Here is a 19,670-nt window from a genome sequence, read left to right as displayed (position 1 = left end):
AACTGCTCCTGCCCGCTAGGGTAAGTCCACTAGTTGAACCACCTCAGTATGTGGCCTCATACACATGCACCTGCCCGCTCGGCTTCTCCGGAATCAACTGCCAGACGAACGACGAAGACTGCACCGACTCTAGTTGCATGAACGGCGGGACCTGCATCGATGGCATCAACTCGTACAACTGCTCCTGCCCGCCAGGGTAAGTCTAGTTGATCCACTTCAGTATGTTGCTCCTACCCGCCAGGGTAAGTCCACTAGTTGGTCCGCTTCAGTACTTGGCTCCTACCCGCCAGGGTAAGTCCACTAGTTGGTCCGCTTCAGTACTTGGCTCCTACCCGCCAGGGTAAGTTCACTAGTTGGTCCGCTTCAGTACTTGGCTCCTACCCGCCAGGGTAAGTCCACTAGTTGGTCCGCTTCAGTACTTGGCTCCTACCCGCCAGGGTAAGTCCACTAGTTGGTCCGCTTCAGTACTTGGCTCCTACCCGCCAGGGTAAGTCCACTAGTTGGTCCGCTTCAGTACTTGGCTCCTACCCGCCAGGGTAAGTTCACTAGTTGGTCCGCTTCAGTACTTGGCTCCTACCCGCCAGGGTAAGTCCACTAGTTGGTCCGCTTCAGTACTTGGCTCCTACCCGCCAGGGTAAGTCCACTAGTTGGTCCGCTTCAGTACTTGGCTCCTACCCGCCAGGGTAAGTCCACTAGTTGGTCCGCTTCAGTACTTGGCTCCTACCCGCCAGGGTAAGTCCACTAGTTGAACCACCTCAGTATGTGGCCTCATACACATGCACCTGCCCGCTCGGCTTCTCCGGAATCAACTGCCAGACGAACGACGAAGACTGCACCGACTCTAGTTGCATGAACGGCGGGACCTGCATCGATGGCATCAACTCGTACAACTGCTCCTGCCCGCCAGGGTAAGTCCACTAGTTGCTCCACTTCAGTACGTTGCTCCTACCCGCCAGGGTAAGTCCACTAGTTGACCCACTGCTTTAACTAGTCGTCGGTCCGCTTCTTTGACTAGTTGACCTATTTTATAAAGATAACGCTCGCTAACTTGCAACTGCTCTTGTCCGCTTAGGTAACTTTTTTACGAGTTCTTTAACTGTTGATCCGTAGCAATTAAATCAGAGCAATAAACTAATGTTTGTGAACACAACGAACGGTTTCATTTTAGTCAATCAGCTACTTGACTTATATCCTGTTTCTACCGATTTAAACCGGGAACGGGACGTTACCAGTAGGCCTAAGATGCGCGCCGCGATAGGCGGTTATCACGCAATTTTATCGATTTTATTCATTTTTGCCCATACATTTTGACGTCGATAAATATTATCACGGCGCGCATCTTAGGACTACAGTTCTGTATTCCATTAATACAGTAATTATTCGCTAACTAGTCGATCTGCCTGATTCAAGTACCCTTAAATCTGGTGACCTTATTCCATGTCACTTCCTCACAGGTATACCGGTTCCAACTGCCAGTTCCGTATCAACATGTGCGACAGTTCGCCGTGCGACCACGGCGCCACCTGTCACGACCATGTCACGTACTACACCTGCCACTGTCCGTACGGGTACACCGGGAAGCACTGCGAGGCTTATGTTGATTGGTAAGTTATTGTTTACTTACTTTTTATTTTTCAGATCATGATAGTTGTTCTCCACTCCAGGATCCTTTAGGTGCAAAATGTCCAGATTTTGCGATCTGGACATTTTGCGACCTGGACAATTTGCGACCTGGAAATTTAGCAACCACTGGACATTTTGCAACTTGGACCTTCTGCACCTGCCCTTCTACAAGGTCCAGGCATTTAGTTATAGTACTAGGTCTGAGTACGATACCGAGAAAATACACTTTCATTTTGAATTAGTTTAATACTTCAAGCTCCGCGAATCTAGACACAATAGATAATCAATTGTTATGACATTAATTAAGTAATGCCGTCTGGGACTCAATCGGTTAAATGATTAGGTAGGTACTTCTCAGTTTCTCTACAGCATTTTACATCATGTGTAACTAACGCTTATTCATTGTCCAGGTGCGAAAACAACCCTTGCGAGAATGGCGCAACGTGCTCCCAGAAAGGTCCTCAGTACACTTGTACTTGCGCCCCGGGCTGGTCTGGAAAGCTATGCGATGTCGAAATGGTGTCGTGTAAGGACGCAGCTATAAGAAAAGGTAAGATTTACTATCTAGATAGAAATAGGTCTATATTTTACCTTCTAAAGGAAATAGTATCTGACACATCGTTCTCTTTTCTAGGCGTAAAACTAAAGCAACTCTGCAACAACGGCTCTTGCGATGACATCGGCAACTCCCACTACTGCCATTGCCTCGAAGGATATACCGGATCCTACTGCCAGAAGGAAATCAACGAGTGTGACTCCGCCCCCTGCCAAAACGGGGCCGTTTGTAAAGACCTAGTCGGCACATACCAATGCCAGTGCGCCAAAGGTTTCCAAGGGCAAAACTGCGAACTCAACGTCAACGACTGCCTACCGAACCCATGCCAAAATGGAGGCACGTGCCACGATCTCATCAATAACTTCTCCTGCTCCTGCCCATTCGGAACTTTAGGCAAAATATGCGAAATCAACGTCAATGACTGCAAACAAGACGCATGCCATAACAACGGGACGTGCATCGATAAAGTAGGAGGCTTCGAGTGCAAATGTCCACCTGGTTTTGTAGGCCCGAGGTGCGAGGGAGACATCAACGAGTGTCTGTCCAACCCTTGCTTGTCCCCTGGCACACAAGACTGCGTGCAACTAGTCAACGATTACCACTGCAACTGTAAGCCAGGGTATATGGGAAGGCACTGCGATGCCAAAGTTAACTTCTGCGCCAATTCCCCTTGTCAAAACGGAGGTATATGCACAGCTGTTCAAGGAGGACACGAATGTCTTTGCAGCGAAGGATTCTACGGGAAGAACTGCGAATATTCTGGATACGCGTGTGACTCAAATCCTTGTCAGAACGGAGGATACTGTCGCACGTCAGAGATAGGTGATTACGTCTGCGATTGTCCATCAGGGTTGTCAGGAATCAACTGTGAAATTGATTCCATGAATGAATGTCTGAGTGGTCCTTGCAAGCATCCAGAAGCGAGATGCATTGACAATCCTGGCGATTATTTATGCTACTGCCCCCGCCAATGGACTGGTAAGAACTGTGACATTCACGATCCTCATGCACGAGGTGGTTATGGAAGTCCTGTGTCAGGAGTGTATGGCAACGGCAAAAACCCTTCGCTGAACCTTCAGGAGTTAGATCTGGCGTTCCAAAGAGAACAGTGCGTAAAACGCGGTTGCAAAGAAAAGCAAGGCGACCACCGATGCGACGAAGAATGTAACACCTTTGCTTGCGGCTTCGATGGCAACGACTGTTCCCTTGGCATCAACCCTTGGGCGAACTGCACAGCTCCTATAAAGTGTTGGGAGGTCTTCATGAATGGGGAGTGTAACGAAGTCTGCAACACTCAAGCTTGCTTGTTTGACGGAAGGGACTGTGAGAAATCTCTCCAAAGATGCAACCCGATATACGACGCTTACTGCCAGAAACACTATGCCAACGGCCATTGTGATTATGGATGCAACAACGCTGAGTGTAACTGGGACGGTCTTGATTGTGAAAATGAACCACCAGAGTTAGCTGAAGGAGTCATGTCCGTGATCCTTTTGATGGACGTAATAACATTCAAAGAGACCTCTGTGGCTTTCTTGCGAGATTTAGGACATCAGCTGCGAACCACTGTGCGGATCAAAAAGGATCATCTTGGCAACGACATGGTATACCAATGGAACGGACTCAAAGACGTCGGTCTTCAAAACACCGAGTTCGGCAAGAAACACCAGATCATTCTCACTGAAAGAGCACAGTCCGGAGTCCATGTTTACTTGGAGATCGACAACAGAAAGTGTACAATGACGACCGGATCCGAATGCTTCTTCTCTGCCAGCGAAGCGGCTGAGTTCTTAGCAGCTACGGCTTCAAAACACTCCTTGTCTTCAGACTTTCCTATATTTCAAGTTAAAGGTGTGAATACGCCAGCAGATGGAGAAGACATCCAAACCAACTCCAAATACGTCTTCATCGGCGTCATACTAGTTTTGTTAGCTGGCTTGCTTATGGGAGTTCTAGTCACAGCACAAAGAAAGCGCGCTGCTGGTATAACATGGTTCCCTGAAGGATTCATCAACAATTCGTCTTCAAGACGCAGATCAAGAAGGCGTGGTCCTGATGGGCAAGAGATGAGGAATTTGAATAAGGGGTCGATTGGGTGCATTGACGTGGATATCAATGGGGGTCATATGGGACCTCCTCACTGGTCGGATGACGATGACGATGGTGGCGCTCCTCCAAGAGCTAAGAGGGCTAGAGGTCCTGGAGACGCGAATGGGGCTCCTGGAGGATATGCGTCAGACCACACGGCGATAACGGATTATGAGGAAGCGGGACACGATTCAAGGGTCTGGACGCAGCAGCATTTGGATGCCGCGGACATCAGAGTGCCTCCTAGCATGATGACGCCACCGGCTATCGTGAGTATTGATTTTATTCAATTCTATCTGAAAATAGGGACGTTTAATTTTTTATATCAGAAGTTATACATTAGTTAGATAGACTAAAGCCCGGTCTGTGATCACGTAGAATTTTGTCCAATGACCCCATTGGACAAAATTCTACGTGCTCGTAGACCAGACTATACTACCTTCATTTCATACTCCAAACATTAGGTTTTGTAACTGTGTCGTATATACGACGGCACTCAATAAACACTCTAGCCAAATAAATGGTTGTAATCTATTTGCAACAAACTTGTATAGTCTGATGTCCTTGATTGTACCCATAGCATATTTGATAAAGATGCTTACAATATCGAATTCGACATACAACATTAAAACCTTTTTTTTTAAACAGGAGGTATCAAATCACAATTATAAAACCATTTCCTCTTCACAGCACGACGGTCACGTAGACGTAGACGCACGAGGGCCTCTCGGCATGACGCCTCTCATGGTAGCCGCCGTCAGAGGAGGAGGCCTGGACACAGGATCCGATGCTGAAGATGAGCAGACAGCTCACATCATAAGCGAGCTGGTGGCTCAGGGCGCTCAGCTGAACGCTGCTATGGACAAGACTGGGGAGACTAGCCTACACCTTGCTGCTAGGTAAGTGGGACTATAATTGAGTGTTATTGAAGCAGGGTAGAGTATCGTAGATGTTGCAAAATGTTTCATCATCATCATTTGAGCCATAGGATGCTAAACATAGGCCTCCCAATGAACTCCTATAGTGACCGGTTGGTAGCGGCCTGCTTCCAGCGCCTTCCACTACTTTTATGAGGTCGCAAAACGTTTATCCTTCTTATTAAGTAGATGTATGACGATTTGCAAATATGACAAACGCCTGGAAACGCATATCCTAAGCCTAGATGGAAAATTTATGTTGATTCCTCATATTACACTATGAAAGACTGCGAAAATTTTTAATATAGGATCATAATAGACCATCAGATGGTCTAGTCAAAGTGATATTAGGAATCCATTGAACTAGCACAGCTCACTCAATTAAAATTATCATAAAGTCTGATATAAGGGTGCATTCATGTTTTTAGTACTCTTTCACGCAATAAATGAAGAAAGCATAATTAGTTTTACTTTTTATTGAAGTCCTAACTACGTGGACGAAATCGCAGGCGAAAAAATCATTATCAATCTTCTTCCAGATACGCCCGCGCGGACGCAGCCAAGCGTCTCCTCGACGCAGGAGCAGACGCGAACTCTCAAGATAATACCGGTCGCACACCGCTTCACGCGGCGGTTGCGGCCGATGCCATGGGAGTCTTCCAGATATTACTGAGGAATAGGGCCACGAACCTCAACGCTCGGATGCATGACGGCACCACGCCGCTCATACTGGCTGCCAGGTAAGCTACGTTTCCATTGGGACCAATTAGACCCAACTTGGCCTTTACTGATTGGGTCTTATTGGACGTGAAGCCCTAACAGGATTTACATCATGGAAACCCATATGATTTTAACTGGTAAAGATCTTAGAGATGCTTTCGACCATAGTAATTATTGTAAGAATTTACGTTGAAATAACAATACAGTGACGCTTGAATCCAAGCAAACAATGTCTAAAACAATCCGTCATTTAGTTCTCAAGCATTTATAAAAATACATGTTTTTGGATATTTTATGAAAGTGATCGTTTGACTTGGAGTGTCACAAGGTTCTACTCTGTGTCCTTTGTTATTTCTCTCTGCAATAACATACCAAAAATTAAGCATTAAGTGCGGTTGTAAATATCTTAGCTGTATAACTTATCTATCAACTTCTTCAACACAGGCTAGCCATAGAGGGCATGGTAGAAGACCTGATCAACGCGGACGCGGATATAAATGCTGCGGACAACAGCGGCAAGACGGCGCTGCACTGGGCCGCAGCGGTCAACAATGTGGACGCTGTCAATGTGCTGTTGATGCATGGTGCCAACCGGGACGCACAGGATGATAAGGTTAGTTCAGTAATTTCTTTCTTTCTTTGGCTTCTGATTTACTAGTGTCAAATTCTACGTGATCTGTTAACTGCTTTGGTCGTTGTAGGTACACGTGCTCTTGATGCACGGCACTAACCTTGATGCACGAACACGTCGGTGGCTTTGGATTTACTAAAACTTTTCAGTTTTACTATTAATGTTCAGTTGATACTTAAACAACTTGCCGACTGCTTAGAAAACTTTGTCACGTGTTGCAAATGCTGTGCTTCACAAAATACCTTATATCCCACAAAAAATATGTTCATGTTCGCACTGTCAAAATGTTATCGTATCTCATGTAGAGCTAATCTTTTTACCCTCAAACTTTACACCTTAGTCAAATAATGCTAATGATAAATTAGATAGGTAGGTACCGGTAATTACATTGTTCAAATGCAAATTCAATTTTCACATTAACATCGACCGTGTAATTAATAAAAATAATCCCACAGGACGAGACTCCACTATTCCTTGGCGCTCGCGAGGGCTCCTACGGGGCCTGTCGGGCACTGCTCGACGCGATGGCCAACCGAGAGATCACAGACCACATGGACCGACTGCCCAGAGACGTGGCTCAAGAAAGGATGCATGATGACATCGTCAGGCTGCTGGATGAGCATTGTCCAAGGCCGCCGCCGCAGCATCATCACCTTATGCGTATGTATCAGTCATTATCATCATCATCATCAGTGGCATGGTTTGGAACAAGGATCAGTTGCTAAGAGATGTGGCTCAAGAAAGGATGCATGATGACATCGTCAGGCTGTTGGACGAGCATTGTCCCAGGCCGCCGCCGCAGCATCATCACCTCATGCGTAAGTATCAGTCATCATCATCATCAGTGACATGAATTGGAACATGGACTGGTTGTCAAAAGTCGTAGCCCAGGAGATGATGCATAATGACATCGTCAGGCTGCTGGACGAGCATTGTCCCAGGCCGCCGCCGCAGCATCATCACCTCATGCGTAAGTATCAGTCATCATCATCATCAGTGACATGAATTGGAACATGGACTGGTTGTCAAAAGTCGTAGCCCAGGAGGTGATGCATAATGACATCGTCAGGCTGCTGGACGAGCATTGTCCCAGGCCGCCGCCGCAGCATCATCACCTCATGCGTAAGTATCAGTCATCATCATCATCAGTGACATGAATTGGAACATGGACTGGTTGTCAAAAGTCGTAGCCCAGGAGATGATGCATAATGACATCGTCAGGCTGTTGGATGAGCATTGTCCAAGGTCACCGCCGCAGCATCATCACCTCATGCGTAAGTATCAGTCATTATCTTCATCAGTGGCATGAATTGGAACATGGACTGGTTGTCAAAAGTCGTAGCCCAGGAGATGATGCATAATGACATCGTCAGACTGCTGGACGAGCATTGTCCCAGGCCGCCGCCGCAGCATCATCACCTCATGCGTAAGTATCAGTCATCATCATCATCAGTGCCATGGTTTGGAACAAGGATCAGTTGCTAAGAGATGTGGCTCAAGAAAGGATGCATGATGACATCGTCAGGCTGTTGGACGAGCATTGTCCAAGGCCGCCGCCGCAGCATCATCACCTCATGCGTAAGTATCAGTAATTATCATCATCATCATCATCATCAGTGGCATGGTTTGGAACAAGGATCAGTTGCTAAGAGATATGGCTCAAGAAAGGATGTATGATGACATCGTCAGGCTGCTGGATGTGCATTGTCCCAGGCCGCCGCCGCAGCATCATCACCTCATGCGTAAGTATCAGTCATTATCATCATCATCATCAGTGCCATGGTTTGGAACAAGGATCAGTTGCCCAGAGACGTGGCTCAAGAAAGGATGCATGATGACATCGTCAGGCTGTTGGATGAGCATTGTCCAAGGCCGCCGCCGCAGCATCATCACCTCATGCGTAAGTATCAGTCATCATCATGTCAACTAAGACTCACTGGGGCCAAATTGAGGATTCAAGAAGGTAGTTGGAAGCAGATAGAACAAATAACGAAAATGGAACTTTTTGGTTTTTCTTGGGAGGCTGACACCAATGGACTTTGGCTGAAATTATGGTCATAATGACTAGAGTTTATTTAATGTCTATATTTCTTTCTATTCTATTTCGAAACGTGCGCTTCATGCCAGTATCGCCTTTTACTTTCTTCAAAAGGCTATAGTGGCTTTCCAAAGGTCGCATGTGCGTGCACTTTTCCAACATTTTATATTGCGCAGCCTTAGAGTGAATTTGAGCGTCTTGCCACATGTTAAAGGATCTCCAATTCTGAAAAAAATTCCACCTCTATACAATCACATCTAGCGTGGGCAGGCCTCCTACTAGGTGGACCGACGATCTGGTAAAGGTCGCGGGAAGAGCCTGGATGCGGGCAGCGCAGGACCGTTCATTGTGGAAAACCTTGGGGGAGGCCTTTGTCCAGCAGTGGACGTCATTTGGCTGAAAAAAAAAAGAAAAAATTACAATCACAATAATACACTATGGTTTGCGTCGTAAGCCAATTACACAATAATATCATCTACATACGTTAAAATGAACATTCACGTATTAACTATCCTTTTAGCATCTACTACATCAACAAACCATACTAACCACCATATTCCTCCACAGCGTCTCCAAACCCACACCCGCAGCTGATCAGCCAGCCAACGGTGATAAGCTCCGCGGCTAAAGGCAAGCCCAAGAAGGCGCGCGCCAAAGCCGGGCCCGACAGCCCGCAGGACCAGCTCTACGACAACAACAATCTGCAGCACACGCAGATCAGACGGTGAGTTTAGGAGTTGGTAATAACACTACCAGGCCACGAAAATTGGTTAAAAGATTCTTAAGAAAAAAACTCCCGGATTCTTTAATAAATCCAGGTCACGAACATTGGTTGAAAGAATCTCAAGAAATAAACTCCAGGATTCTTAGACGCTTCTTAGGTATCTATATTTATTTCTGGGAAATTATGTCCCGAAAGGTTCTGGCGAAATGAAGAAGTTCAGGATTTTTATAGACACCTCTTAGACGCGCTGATCAGAATGTGATTTCATCATTTATTAGTTTCCATCAAGGTTCCAAAAGATTCTTAAAAAAAGTTGCCGATATTAAAAACGATTCCGTTTTTAATGGTTTTTGTCAGAGCACTTCTGGTCTGGGAAAACATCGTAATTTTTTTTAACATTAGATCGTAGCTCTTTCTTACACCTTCTTCTTTTTTGCCTGGCCCATTCCCATTTTATTTGGGGTCAGCTTTGGGCTTCTTTAAGGTCGTTATTGATTACGGACATCCATGTAATTCGGGGTCTTCCTCGTCCGCTCTTTCTTACACCATTATAATAATAAGTTAAAACGCTGACTCTTTAGGTACTTATGCCAGAAATAGAATTATTCAAAGTGTTAACTTCACATCAAAAATCAGCTCTCTCATATTTCTTGTGGTTTTTAATCAAATCGGGGAAATAAATACTCATATGATTTCCATTTGTACAGGAAGCCGAGTGTAAAAAAGAACAACAAGAAAGTGGCGCAGGAGGTGCCACAGAGCGTTGAGAGCCTGGGCTCTAGCCTCAGTCCAGTTGAATCACCGCTCCAAAATTTACAGGTAACAAACGCCTTATATTTTTGTATCGTATTGTGTACTAACTGTAACTGGAGGAGAATGCCACATGGCATTAAGTTCGCCTTATGTATCGTGGTATAAATTTAAATATGTATAAATACTAATAACACAAAATTATTTCTTGAAACTTTTCTAATTCTTCATGATTTTTTAAACGCCATTATCAGCATCTAGAATACTGTTTGCTTAAAAAACACCAGTGCAAAAATACTTATTTATAAAAGCCTAATATTGCAAAAACAGGACTTTTTAAATTACTTACGGCTTTTACGACTTATGACTTTTATAACTTACAACTTTTATGCCTTACGTCTTTTTTGACTTACGACTTTTATGACTTACGTCTTTTACGACTTATGACTTTTATAACTTACAACTTTTATGACTTACGTCTTTTACGACTTACAACTTTTATGAGTTACGACATTAACGACTTCCATAGTCATGCTAACGGTCCGAAGTGTTTGCAGGACTTGCCGTCGCCGTACGACGCGACGTCGCTGTACTCGAACACGATGGCGCAGTTCGCAGGCATGGAGCAGCTCGTGCAGCACAAGCAGCCGCCCAGCTATGAGGACTGTGTCAAGGTAGCATATCCCGTAAGCGAACAAACATTACTGCATGGGAGTGTGTGTCTTATAAACAGGTGGTTAATGTGGATTTTCCGGTGAGCACTCGGGAAATAAAGCATGGGAATGTAAACTTTATGCACCGACAGCCAACGTAGGTCGTATCTTAAGTAGTAGCCCCAACTATGAGGACTGTGTCAAGGTAGCATATCCCGTAAGCGAACAATCATTACTGCATGCCAGTGTGTGTCTTATGTCTAGGGTGATAAGGTGGAATTTCGTGTGAGCAATCTGGAAGTATAGCATGGGAATGTAAACTTTATGCACCGACAGCCAACGTAGGTCGTATCTTAAGTAGTAGCCCCAGCTATGAGGAATGTGTCAAGGTAGTATATCCAGTAAGCGAACTGTCATTACTGCATGGAATTGTATGTCTTATTTAAATGGATTTAAGATGAATTTTCCTGTGAGCAATCGGTGGATTTTGCATGGGAGTGTAAGCTCTATGTATTAGTAGTCGAGAAAGCTGATCTGCATGCAAGTGTGTGTTTTATGTATGGATAGTTAAAGTACGTTATCTCTTGAATAACCTGCGACTTCTACATGAGAGTGTGAATTGTACCGGCCAGTTAGCTCGTATCTAAAGTAGCAGCCGCTTAGCTAAGTATGAGGACTTTGTCAATGTAGCCTATCAACTCATTCAGCTAATAATCTATGGCTATTGCATGCGATTGTGTCAAATGTACTCGTGTGCAGTCAAAGTAACTGAATGGCTGATCCCGTCCGAGCGACCTAGCTATTGCATGCGGACATTTATAGGCACTAACTAACTACTTAGTGTCTGAGTTTGAGGCACTGGCCCATTTATTGTCCCGAAGCAGAGGTAGGGTTAATACAGGGACGTTTATAAGCGTCTTTTAAAAATAAATGTCATGACTTTTTGATGATTCTCAAGGCAACCCATTATGAGGTTTCTGTTGCATAAATTGCCACCATAATTTGAACCCTAACAGCTTGTCATAAGGTCATACTAATGAAGATTTTCCTCCGCAGACGGGTCAGACGCTGCACCAGTCGTACGGCGGCGGCGCGCTGGGCGCGTCGTTGTCGCCGCCCTACTCGAACCACTCGCCCACGCACAGCAACCATACTACGTCACCGCACGCGTATCTAGGTGAGTTATAGTCATCATCATTATCATCATCCTCACTTTCTTTATCATCTTTATTAGCAGCAACATTTACATCATTATTCTCATCAATCATAGGACTTCCAGGACAGCCGAGCCGTAGAAGCGGTTAATGAATCCGAATTTCCTCGGGTCTTTTTTAGCTAAAGATAATGTCATTAATAAGATTTTCAACGAATATTTTTCTTTCTCTACGCCTTTTCTCATTTCATTTGAGACTGACCAATTTTTCAACTAATATTTATGAGGTCCAAAATTAATGAGGACTACCGCATTTGGATTCAACTAGCTAGAACTGCTAGACGACTCAACCTGTGGTCCCCACCTCGTGACCTTTAAGCGCTCACTAGTTGGCAACATGACTTCATTCGTTAGTTATGCATACTGCTGACACATTATATCCCTGGGCTATTTTAGCTAGTGATCAACAACGGGACTAATCCCACCTCTCTTTTCCATCACTGCAAGTCCTGTATAACCAGGACCTTTAGCTTAGCCTCCAATGAAACCCAATCAGCAGCTACGGGCACAAGCTCATAGCTACTAATTACCTAGATCCCACACAATATAATACTTCTTCCGACGGCATAAGACGTAAGTAGATCTGTGTCCCCACTCAGTATAACGTCATACACCTACAACAAAAGAAGACTAGTTCTAACCACTTGTTCAAGAAGACTAACTAGTTCTGTTTTCCAGGGTCCCCCTCGCCAGGCAAGTCGCGGCCGTCGCTGCCGACGTCACCAGCGCACATGGCTGCGCTGCGCCACTCGCACCACCACTCGCATCATCTCGACGCCGCCGCCTCCGCCACCGCCGCCGCCTACTCGGCGCTCGCGCATTTAGGTAAGTTCGCACCATAGATGCACCACCTCGCACCATCTTGACGCCGCTGTCTCCTACTCGGTCCTCGCGCATTTAGGTAAGCTCGCACCATAGATGCGCCACTCGCACCACCACTCGCATCACCTCGACGCGGCTGCCTCCGCCACCGTCGCCGCCTACTCGGCGCTCGCGCATTTAGGTAAGTGAAAATATGAATAAGAATGAATGAGTGAACTAAAAAAGTGTTAATGAACGAATGCATCTTGAAGGAACACCAATACACCATAGATAAGATAGATAAATGAAAAGATAACTGATGCATTCAGTCAGGAGACTTGTATCTTGAAGAAACACCATAAAAAGGTGATGAATGATCGAACGAATGAAAAGTTTTTGGAAAAGTAGGCAAAAACGTGCAGTGAATATTTCAGTCAAGCCTTCATTAAATTTTATTATTTACCGACACATCTAGTCACATAACCGATCGATAAAATAGTGTGAATAAGTGGTTCCATACAAAACGTTGTTGCATTTTAGCCACATAATAAGACGTGCCCTAAAAAATACTAGTACTATAGATGAATAGATACACTTTTATTGAACACCTCTCAATATTTTACAATCACAAGAAATACAAAATTTAGACACGCTCAACTTGGGTCTTCCACCCACGAGGTCGATGACGACATCATAAAGGTAGCAGGAAGGCGCTGGATGCAGGCCGCTACCAACCGGGCAACATGGACAGCATTGGGGGAGGCCTATGTTCAGCAGTGGACGTCCTGTGGCTGAGATGATGATGATGATGAACTTGGGTCTTCTCTTGGTCTGGTCTCGTTCTATTCTGTTAGGACGATCCTGGTCTTCAACTTCCATCGAAAGAGACTTTCAAATGTGCTTTATTAATGGTAACCCTTTAATTTCTCCAGGAGGTAACGGCCAACATAATCCGCAGCTGCAGGCGATGATGACGCACGCGGCCGCGCTGGGACAAGTGCAGGGCGCACAGCACCCCGCGCTCAATAGCCTAAGTAAGTATCCTTCAATGGCAAACACTTCTCATTACCCTCATCAATAACACTTTTAACTACCCTTTACACCATGTACTATCGTCAAACCCAAACAATTTTCAGTACCGTCAACATCAAACACTTCTATGTATCCTCAACAGCAGCTGGACACTTCTTAGTGTCCTCAACGCCAAACATTTCGAAGTAGCTTTAAAACCAAACACTTCTTAGTACACTAGACACTTCTCAGTATTTTTAACACCAAATACTTCTTACCCCCGTATTCATAAACGATGCTTGCTTAAGTGAAGCAGCAAATCGAACGCACAGCGTTGAATAGAGCTCTGTGATTGGTTCGTGTGTCACTCTGTGCGTCCACGCGCATTGGAAGACCTCATAGTAATGTTTTTGAATACGGGCGTTAGTATCCTTAACATTAAACACTTCTAAGTAACCTCAACCCCAAACATTTCAAAGTATCCTCAACAACTGAACAAACACTTCGAAGTGCCCTCATCACTCAATACTTTTGAGTACCCTTAACACCAAACACAGTTATGTATCTTCAACACTAAACACTTTTATGTATAAATAACTGGGTATTGAGTATCTCAATCGACTTGTGGCACCTATCCTCTAATTACCAGTCGTACTTTGACTGATTTTTATAGTAATTTTATTAGCAAGACTTGTTCAATGTAAAACACATACTAATACATTCCTTCTTCTTCAGGCTTATACGGCAGTTGGGGTCTAGGAGAGACGTTCCCGACCCCATCACCAGAATCCCCAGACCACTGGTCTTCACCGTCACCACAAACGCCTCTGACCCAGTCGCCCCATTCTGACTGGTCCGACCGCGCCGCGTTGTCCCCCAACGAACTACAACAAACTAACAAAGGCGCCACAGAAGCCATCTACATATAATATAAAGTAAGTCTCAGATTGTAAAAACGTGGCTCAAGCCAATAAATTGTACAAAGTTACTAATGATATTAAAACGCACCTTGTATATTTGTTATGAAATGCCATTTTCATTCGGGCACTTAGATTTTATCACGATATCTGACAGGAGTTGGTGAAAAGACGTAACTGCAGTTACGACGTTTGCTGATTTTTGTATGGCATTGTAGTATGAAGGTGTATGACTCGATAGAAATCTCAAGGTGCTAGCGTGCCGTAGATATAGACTGATATGTACAGCCATGACTCGTAGATGTTACATAGTTTAGCACTAACTATGCACTAACTCAATCTCACACATGACAAGACTACCGGTGATCCATCGCTTACGCAGGCCTCGTTGTATCGATGGTTGAAATTAAAAAGGACGTAAATGTAATTTTCAGATTTTTATGTCATTATTATTATAAATTAAAAAATTAATTATTGTAACCATAACTTTAATACTTTGAATAGGTAATTTGGTTTCATACAGAGGCTGTTTTCAGAACTTATTGCAAATGAACGCACCGACATTTTGTAATAAATTTATTGACAATATATCTTGTAATACATGAATTGTTGTTGTTAAATGTTTTTATTGCCTTGTTTATATATAACTCAGTGTTTTAAATCATTAATTTTAATGGGATTATAATATTTTGCATTTTGAGATTGTTTTTTGTATCTGGAGGGAAATTATTTATGTGTGATTCCGTAGCACCTAGCTAGATCCAGTAATGTTCGTTCGGCAGCACATCTACCTATCACAAAATGTCAATTTCCTCAATTCATTTTGAGCCTTACGCTACAGGCATAAACTTTAAAATGTTTGTATGAAATTCATATATTTTGGTAGGTTGACATGCTGTCGTCTGTACTGTAGTGTATGTAGATTGTTTATACTTGTTTCTAACACCGAGATAATATTGTAATACCAAAATTAATATGAACAATGTATTTTGTTATTATGGCCATTAAACGAAACTGTTTTGTAAAACAAAATCTTTATCAAGAATAATACTTATTCGATGTTAAAAATCTTTGAGAATTTTGTAAGCGAATTAAATAAAATTATATCGGTCTTAGACACAATGGTCTTAGATTTTTAATAGTGAATCTCAACTGAGATTGATGCCTCTTTATTTTAAATGTTTTTTCTTTTTATTTGACTGTCTGGAAATTTTAATGAATTTTAATTTATTTCTATTTTATAGGCATCAACCTCAGTTGTAGGTGGTATAGTTAGTGGTTAAAGAAGTTCTAAGTATCTTCCGCTTTTTACTAAGTCATTCCATTTTTGCTTCCAAGTAATTCATATTTTATGAGGTGGTTATTTTGCGTAAATGTAATATCAATCTGCATGGGAAATTATCCGACTTTCTTTTATAATTAGAGATTTATAAGTTTAAAAATAATCGAAAAAAGTATACTCATTCGAATTCCAATAGAGTTACCTAAGAATGCTCACATAACATTCCAAAAAATGTACCACCTCAAGCACAATACGTTTTCTAAAAAGTACGGATACCGTACTTTAAGATCTCATCATTCCATTATGTCGCTTTAAAACCCTTCCAAATTATTCTATCGTTAACCTTGGGACCACACTCTATGCTCAATTACGTATTTTAGAACTCCACACTTTGTATGATATTATTTCTAGATTGTTAAGTTGAACTTCTGCCGATGTCGTGGTGTGAAATGCTTACAATATTGTAAATATTACTTTTATTTTTTTTATAATATTTAAATTCGAATGAGAATGATCTTCGTAGTGTTATTTTAGTTTTTAAGGGTTAACTTTATATTTTTTCTGTGTCATCATTACGTGCCAAGGAGCCAATTGTCATCTTCATTTGGAAGAAAAGAACAACACTGAAATAATTGTGTAAAAAATATTTTAAAATGTCATACATTATTGTAAAAAATAATTCGAAACGTTATGAAAAAAAAAAAACCATTACCAATACTTTCGGATCTTAAAGTTGGTAAATATTATACCTACCTGTAGAAGCATTTTATCCTAACGTGTTGTGACTTCAAGCAAATTCCGTGATAACTGTATAACTATTAGTTAGAGTAAGTAAGAGTACAGATAAGCGAAACCGCGTGCTTCCTTTAAATGCATTCTCTTTTATATTTAAGCGTACTCAATGGTGTCAAGTAAAAGTACAAATGTTGTGTGTAATAATGTTTTGCCTCGATTTTAATTATAATAGACACGTACATTTGAGGATATTGTAAGCTGTGAAGAAAGTAACATGATAAAAAATATATTTGATAATATTTTTTTACTAATTTGTTAATTTTTAAAAATAATTTATAAATTTCAGATACGACCTTTTTCAATTCGAGGCAAACGTTACAAATTATGTAATTCTGTATATCAAACTTTGATGAATTGTTAAAAAGCATACGAAATGGGCACAAAATGTGTGAAAATGTATGATCTTCAATCTCTGCGTGCCTTTAAATTTAGCTGTAAGTGTAGGGACGTTTTGTAATTTAAACTATTCAGCATAGTTTAGAAGATCAATTAGTTTTAGATTCCTGTAAATACATTTTATCATTATTTTTATGAAATGCATTTCTTTGTAAGATTCTGAAACTTGAGGAGAATGAACTTTTAAATATTTCCCCTTAACTGACAATAAAGGAATAAAATTAAATGGGTTGTTTTTATCATCAACATTACACTCCTATTGCAGTATTTTAACATTGATCAACAGGCAAAGAACTAAGTAGAACATGCCAGGCAAAATATTATAATACTACGTAACGTAGTGCTTTATTGTTAAATCAGTAGATATCTTGAGTAAGTTCCTACTTATAATAATCGAAAATAATGCTTTGTAAAGCGAGGTGCGAGCATCACATACGCGACCATCAATTAAATAATAAGACCTACCTACTGTAATATTATATGGATATTGGAAAAGAATCAGGACAAACATGTCCGTTGACCTATTACCCTAATTAACCAACGGTAGCTAATGACACAAATCACAAGTTCGTAGAACATTGTCTAAGTTGAACACTGTGAGAAGTTTTTATGGTTAAAATAGGTTCTTTTTTGCGATAATACTGTATTATGAATCAGAAGCGGGGTTGATTTTTTAAAAAGAACAATTTTAATCACAAAATCGACCGTTTATTCAAAGAAAACCTAAACACAATATATGAAACCCTAAACACAATATATGAAACCCTAAACACGATTATTGCCACTAGAATACGTCCGTCACGTCCAAATGCCTCCGCAAAAGTGAGCGCGCGCCGAGCCAGCGCTCTTCAGGTGCCCCTTCTCATGGTTCGATGTTACGTCACGGTGGCGTGATGCTAGGCCCCGCCTCCTGGTCCGTTTTCTCTAATACGGCCTCTCCTGACGGCGAGTCGTCCTCGACCGCCTGATCCTGGACAGATGACTCTTCGCAGTCTTGGGAAGTACCGGGATCGCTGTCATCTGTAAAACAACACCATTTTAACACCTTTTTTTTTTAACCAGGTGTCTAGATACCTAAACTTCATAACAATTATCAGCTTCAAGTCACAAATGTAAGCGTGCACTCATACATTCGTGACCAAAACATGAACATTGTCATCTAATAGGTAGAAGTAGATGTATGCAAAATGAAATTACAAAACAGCAATCGAGCAAAAAGAAACAGAAAAAAAAAAGAGATGGTATTCCCCATAGCAAAGCTATGCCAGCCAATCATAGGCTGCCAGCACACGTCATAGGTAGCTGCCATAAGGCAAGCGCACATGGCTGCTAAAATAATTACGAAGCACACGCCATAGGTAGCTGCCATAGGGCAAGCGCACGTGGCTACCAAAACACACAGCACACGCCATAGGTAGCTGCCATAGGGCAAGCGCACGTGGCTATCAAAACACAGCACACGCCATAGGTAGCTGCCATAGGGCAAGCGCACGTGGCTATCAAAACACAGCACACGCCATAGGTAGCTGCCATAGGGCAAGCGCACGTGGCTAAGCGACTCACCATCCGTGAAGAAAGCCGCACACGTATCCGGCGTCCATTCGCCGCGCCACAAAGTCATGTGTTCCGCAGCTGCCTGCGTCTTCTTGCCGTAGGATCCGGCTAGAAGCTCCAGCTCATAGCGATGGTGCGGAAGCTGCTGGATGACCTTGTAGGGACCCCTCATGCCGGAGTCCAATTTGCCGGAACTCTGCGAACTTTTCCCAACGAATACAAAATCGCCAAGGGCAAAGATACGCGGCTGCCTTCGCCCTTCGTTGACACGTCGGTCTTGATGAGCCTGATTTGCTTCTAAAAGCTCTGAAGCTCGTTGTCGCCTCAATGTCATCAAAGCTTCTCGGTTAGCATGGGAATTTTCTAGGGCTACATCCCTCACAAGAGCCCTCAAGATAGGTGTGGTGGCTTCGACACCAATGAGCAGTTGAATAGGTGATGTCTGAGTTGTGGCTTGTTTGGTGATGTTTAGAGTTAACTGGACTTTCCACAGAGCATCAGACCAGTTACGACCCTTGCTATTTACCTCAACACGCAACATATTTAAGACGGAACGGCAATATCGCTCGGCTTGGCCGTTTTCTTGGTGCATTTCTGGCGTGATTAAATGTGTGGCACACCCCAGCCCAGAAACCCAATTTTGAAACCCAGAACTTTCAAACATCCTACCGCGGTCAGTTACGATTAAAGAAGGTGTACCAAATAAAGAAATAGCGTTTGTGAATACGCGTTTTAATTCGTCAGTATCCTGCCTATATAAAGGGTACAACAAGCAAAATTTTGAAAAGGCATCTACCAAAACCAAGACGTACTTAAACCCATTTGATTCAGGTAGCGGACCCAATACGTCCATATGAACAGTTGAAAAGGGACTTTCAGGTTTGGTCCAAGATTCTATGGGCTGATGAGGAGCCCGGGGAACTTTTTTATGTGATAGACAAACCACGCAATGGCTTATGTACTTCTTAACGAATTGTCTTAGACCAGGGAACCAGAAATGA

At 42.9% G+C, this 19,670-nt stretch overlaps 1 protein-coding gene across 1 annotated transcript in view; it reads left to right on the top strand.

Annotated features, from left to right (window-relative positions):
* Positions 1–17,341, top strand: part of LOC135080058 (neurogenic locus Notch protein) — a 169,619-nt gene extending 152,278 nt beyond the window's left edge. The window contains exons 21-34 of the mRNA XM_063974738.1: positions 1,455–1,604; positions 2,034–2,173; positions 2,258–4,536; positions 4,958–5,166; positions 5,724–5,924; positions 6,349–6,517; positions 6,991–7,195; positions 9,141–9,297; positions 10,005–10,116; positions 10,605–10,721; positions 11,757–11,877; positions 12,592–12,738; positions 13,647–13,748; positions 14,461–17,341. Coding sequence (XP_063830808.1) covers positions 1,455–1,604; positions 2,034–2,173; positions 2,258–4,536; positions 4,958–5,166; positions 5,724–5,924; positions 6,349–6,517; positions 6,991–7,195; positions 9,141–9,297; positions 10,005–10,116; positions 10,605–10,721; positions 11,757–11,877; positions 12,592–12,738; positions 13,647–13,748; positions 14,461–14,654 — 4,303 coding nt within the window. The 3' untranslated portion in view covers positions 14,655–17,341. The remainder of the gene's footprint in view (positions 1–1,454; positions 1,605–2,033; positions 2,174–2,257; positions 4,537–4,957; positions 5,167–5,723; positions 5,925–6,348; positions 6,518–6,990; positions 7,196–9,140; positions 9,298–10,004; positions 10,117–10,604; positions 10,722–11,756; positions 11,878–12,591; positions 12,739–13,646; positions 13,749–14,460) is intronic.
* The last annotated feature ends 2,329 nt before the right edge of the window (positions 17,342–19,670 follow it).

This window comes from Ostrinia nubilalis, chromosome 2 (genome assembly GCF_963855985.1).
Source record: "Ostrinia nubilalis chromosome 2, ilOstNubi1.1, whole genome shotgun sequence".
Taxonomy (NCBI): Eukaryota; Metazoa; Arthropoda; class Insecta; order Lepidoptera; family Crambidae; genus Ostrinia; species Ostrinia nubilalis.
The sequence above is the reverse complement of the archived record's forward strand: the minus strand, read 5'-3'. Positions and strand labels throughout refer to the sequence as shown.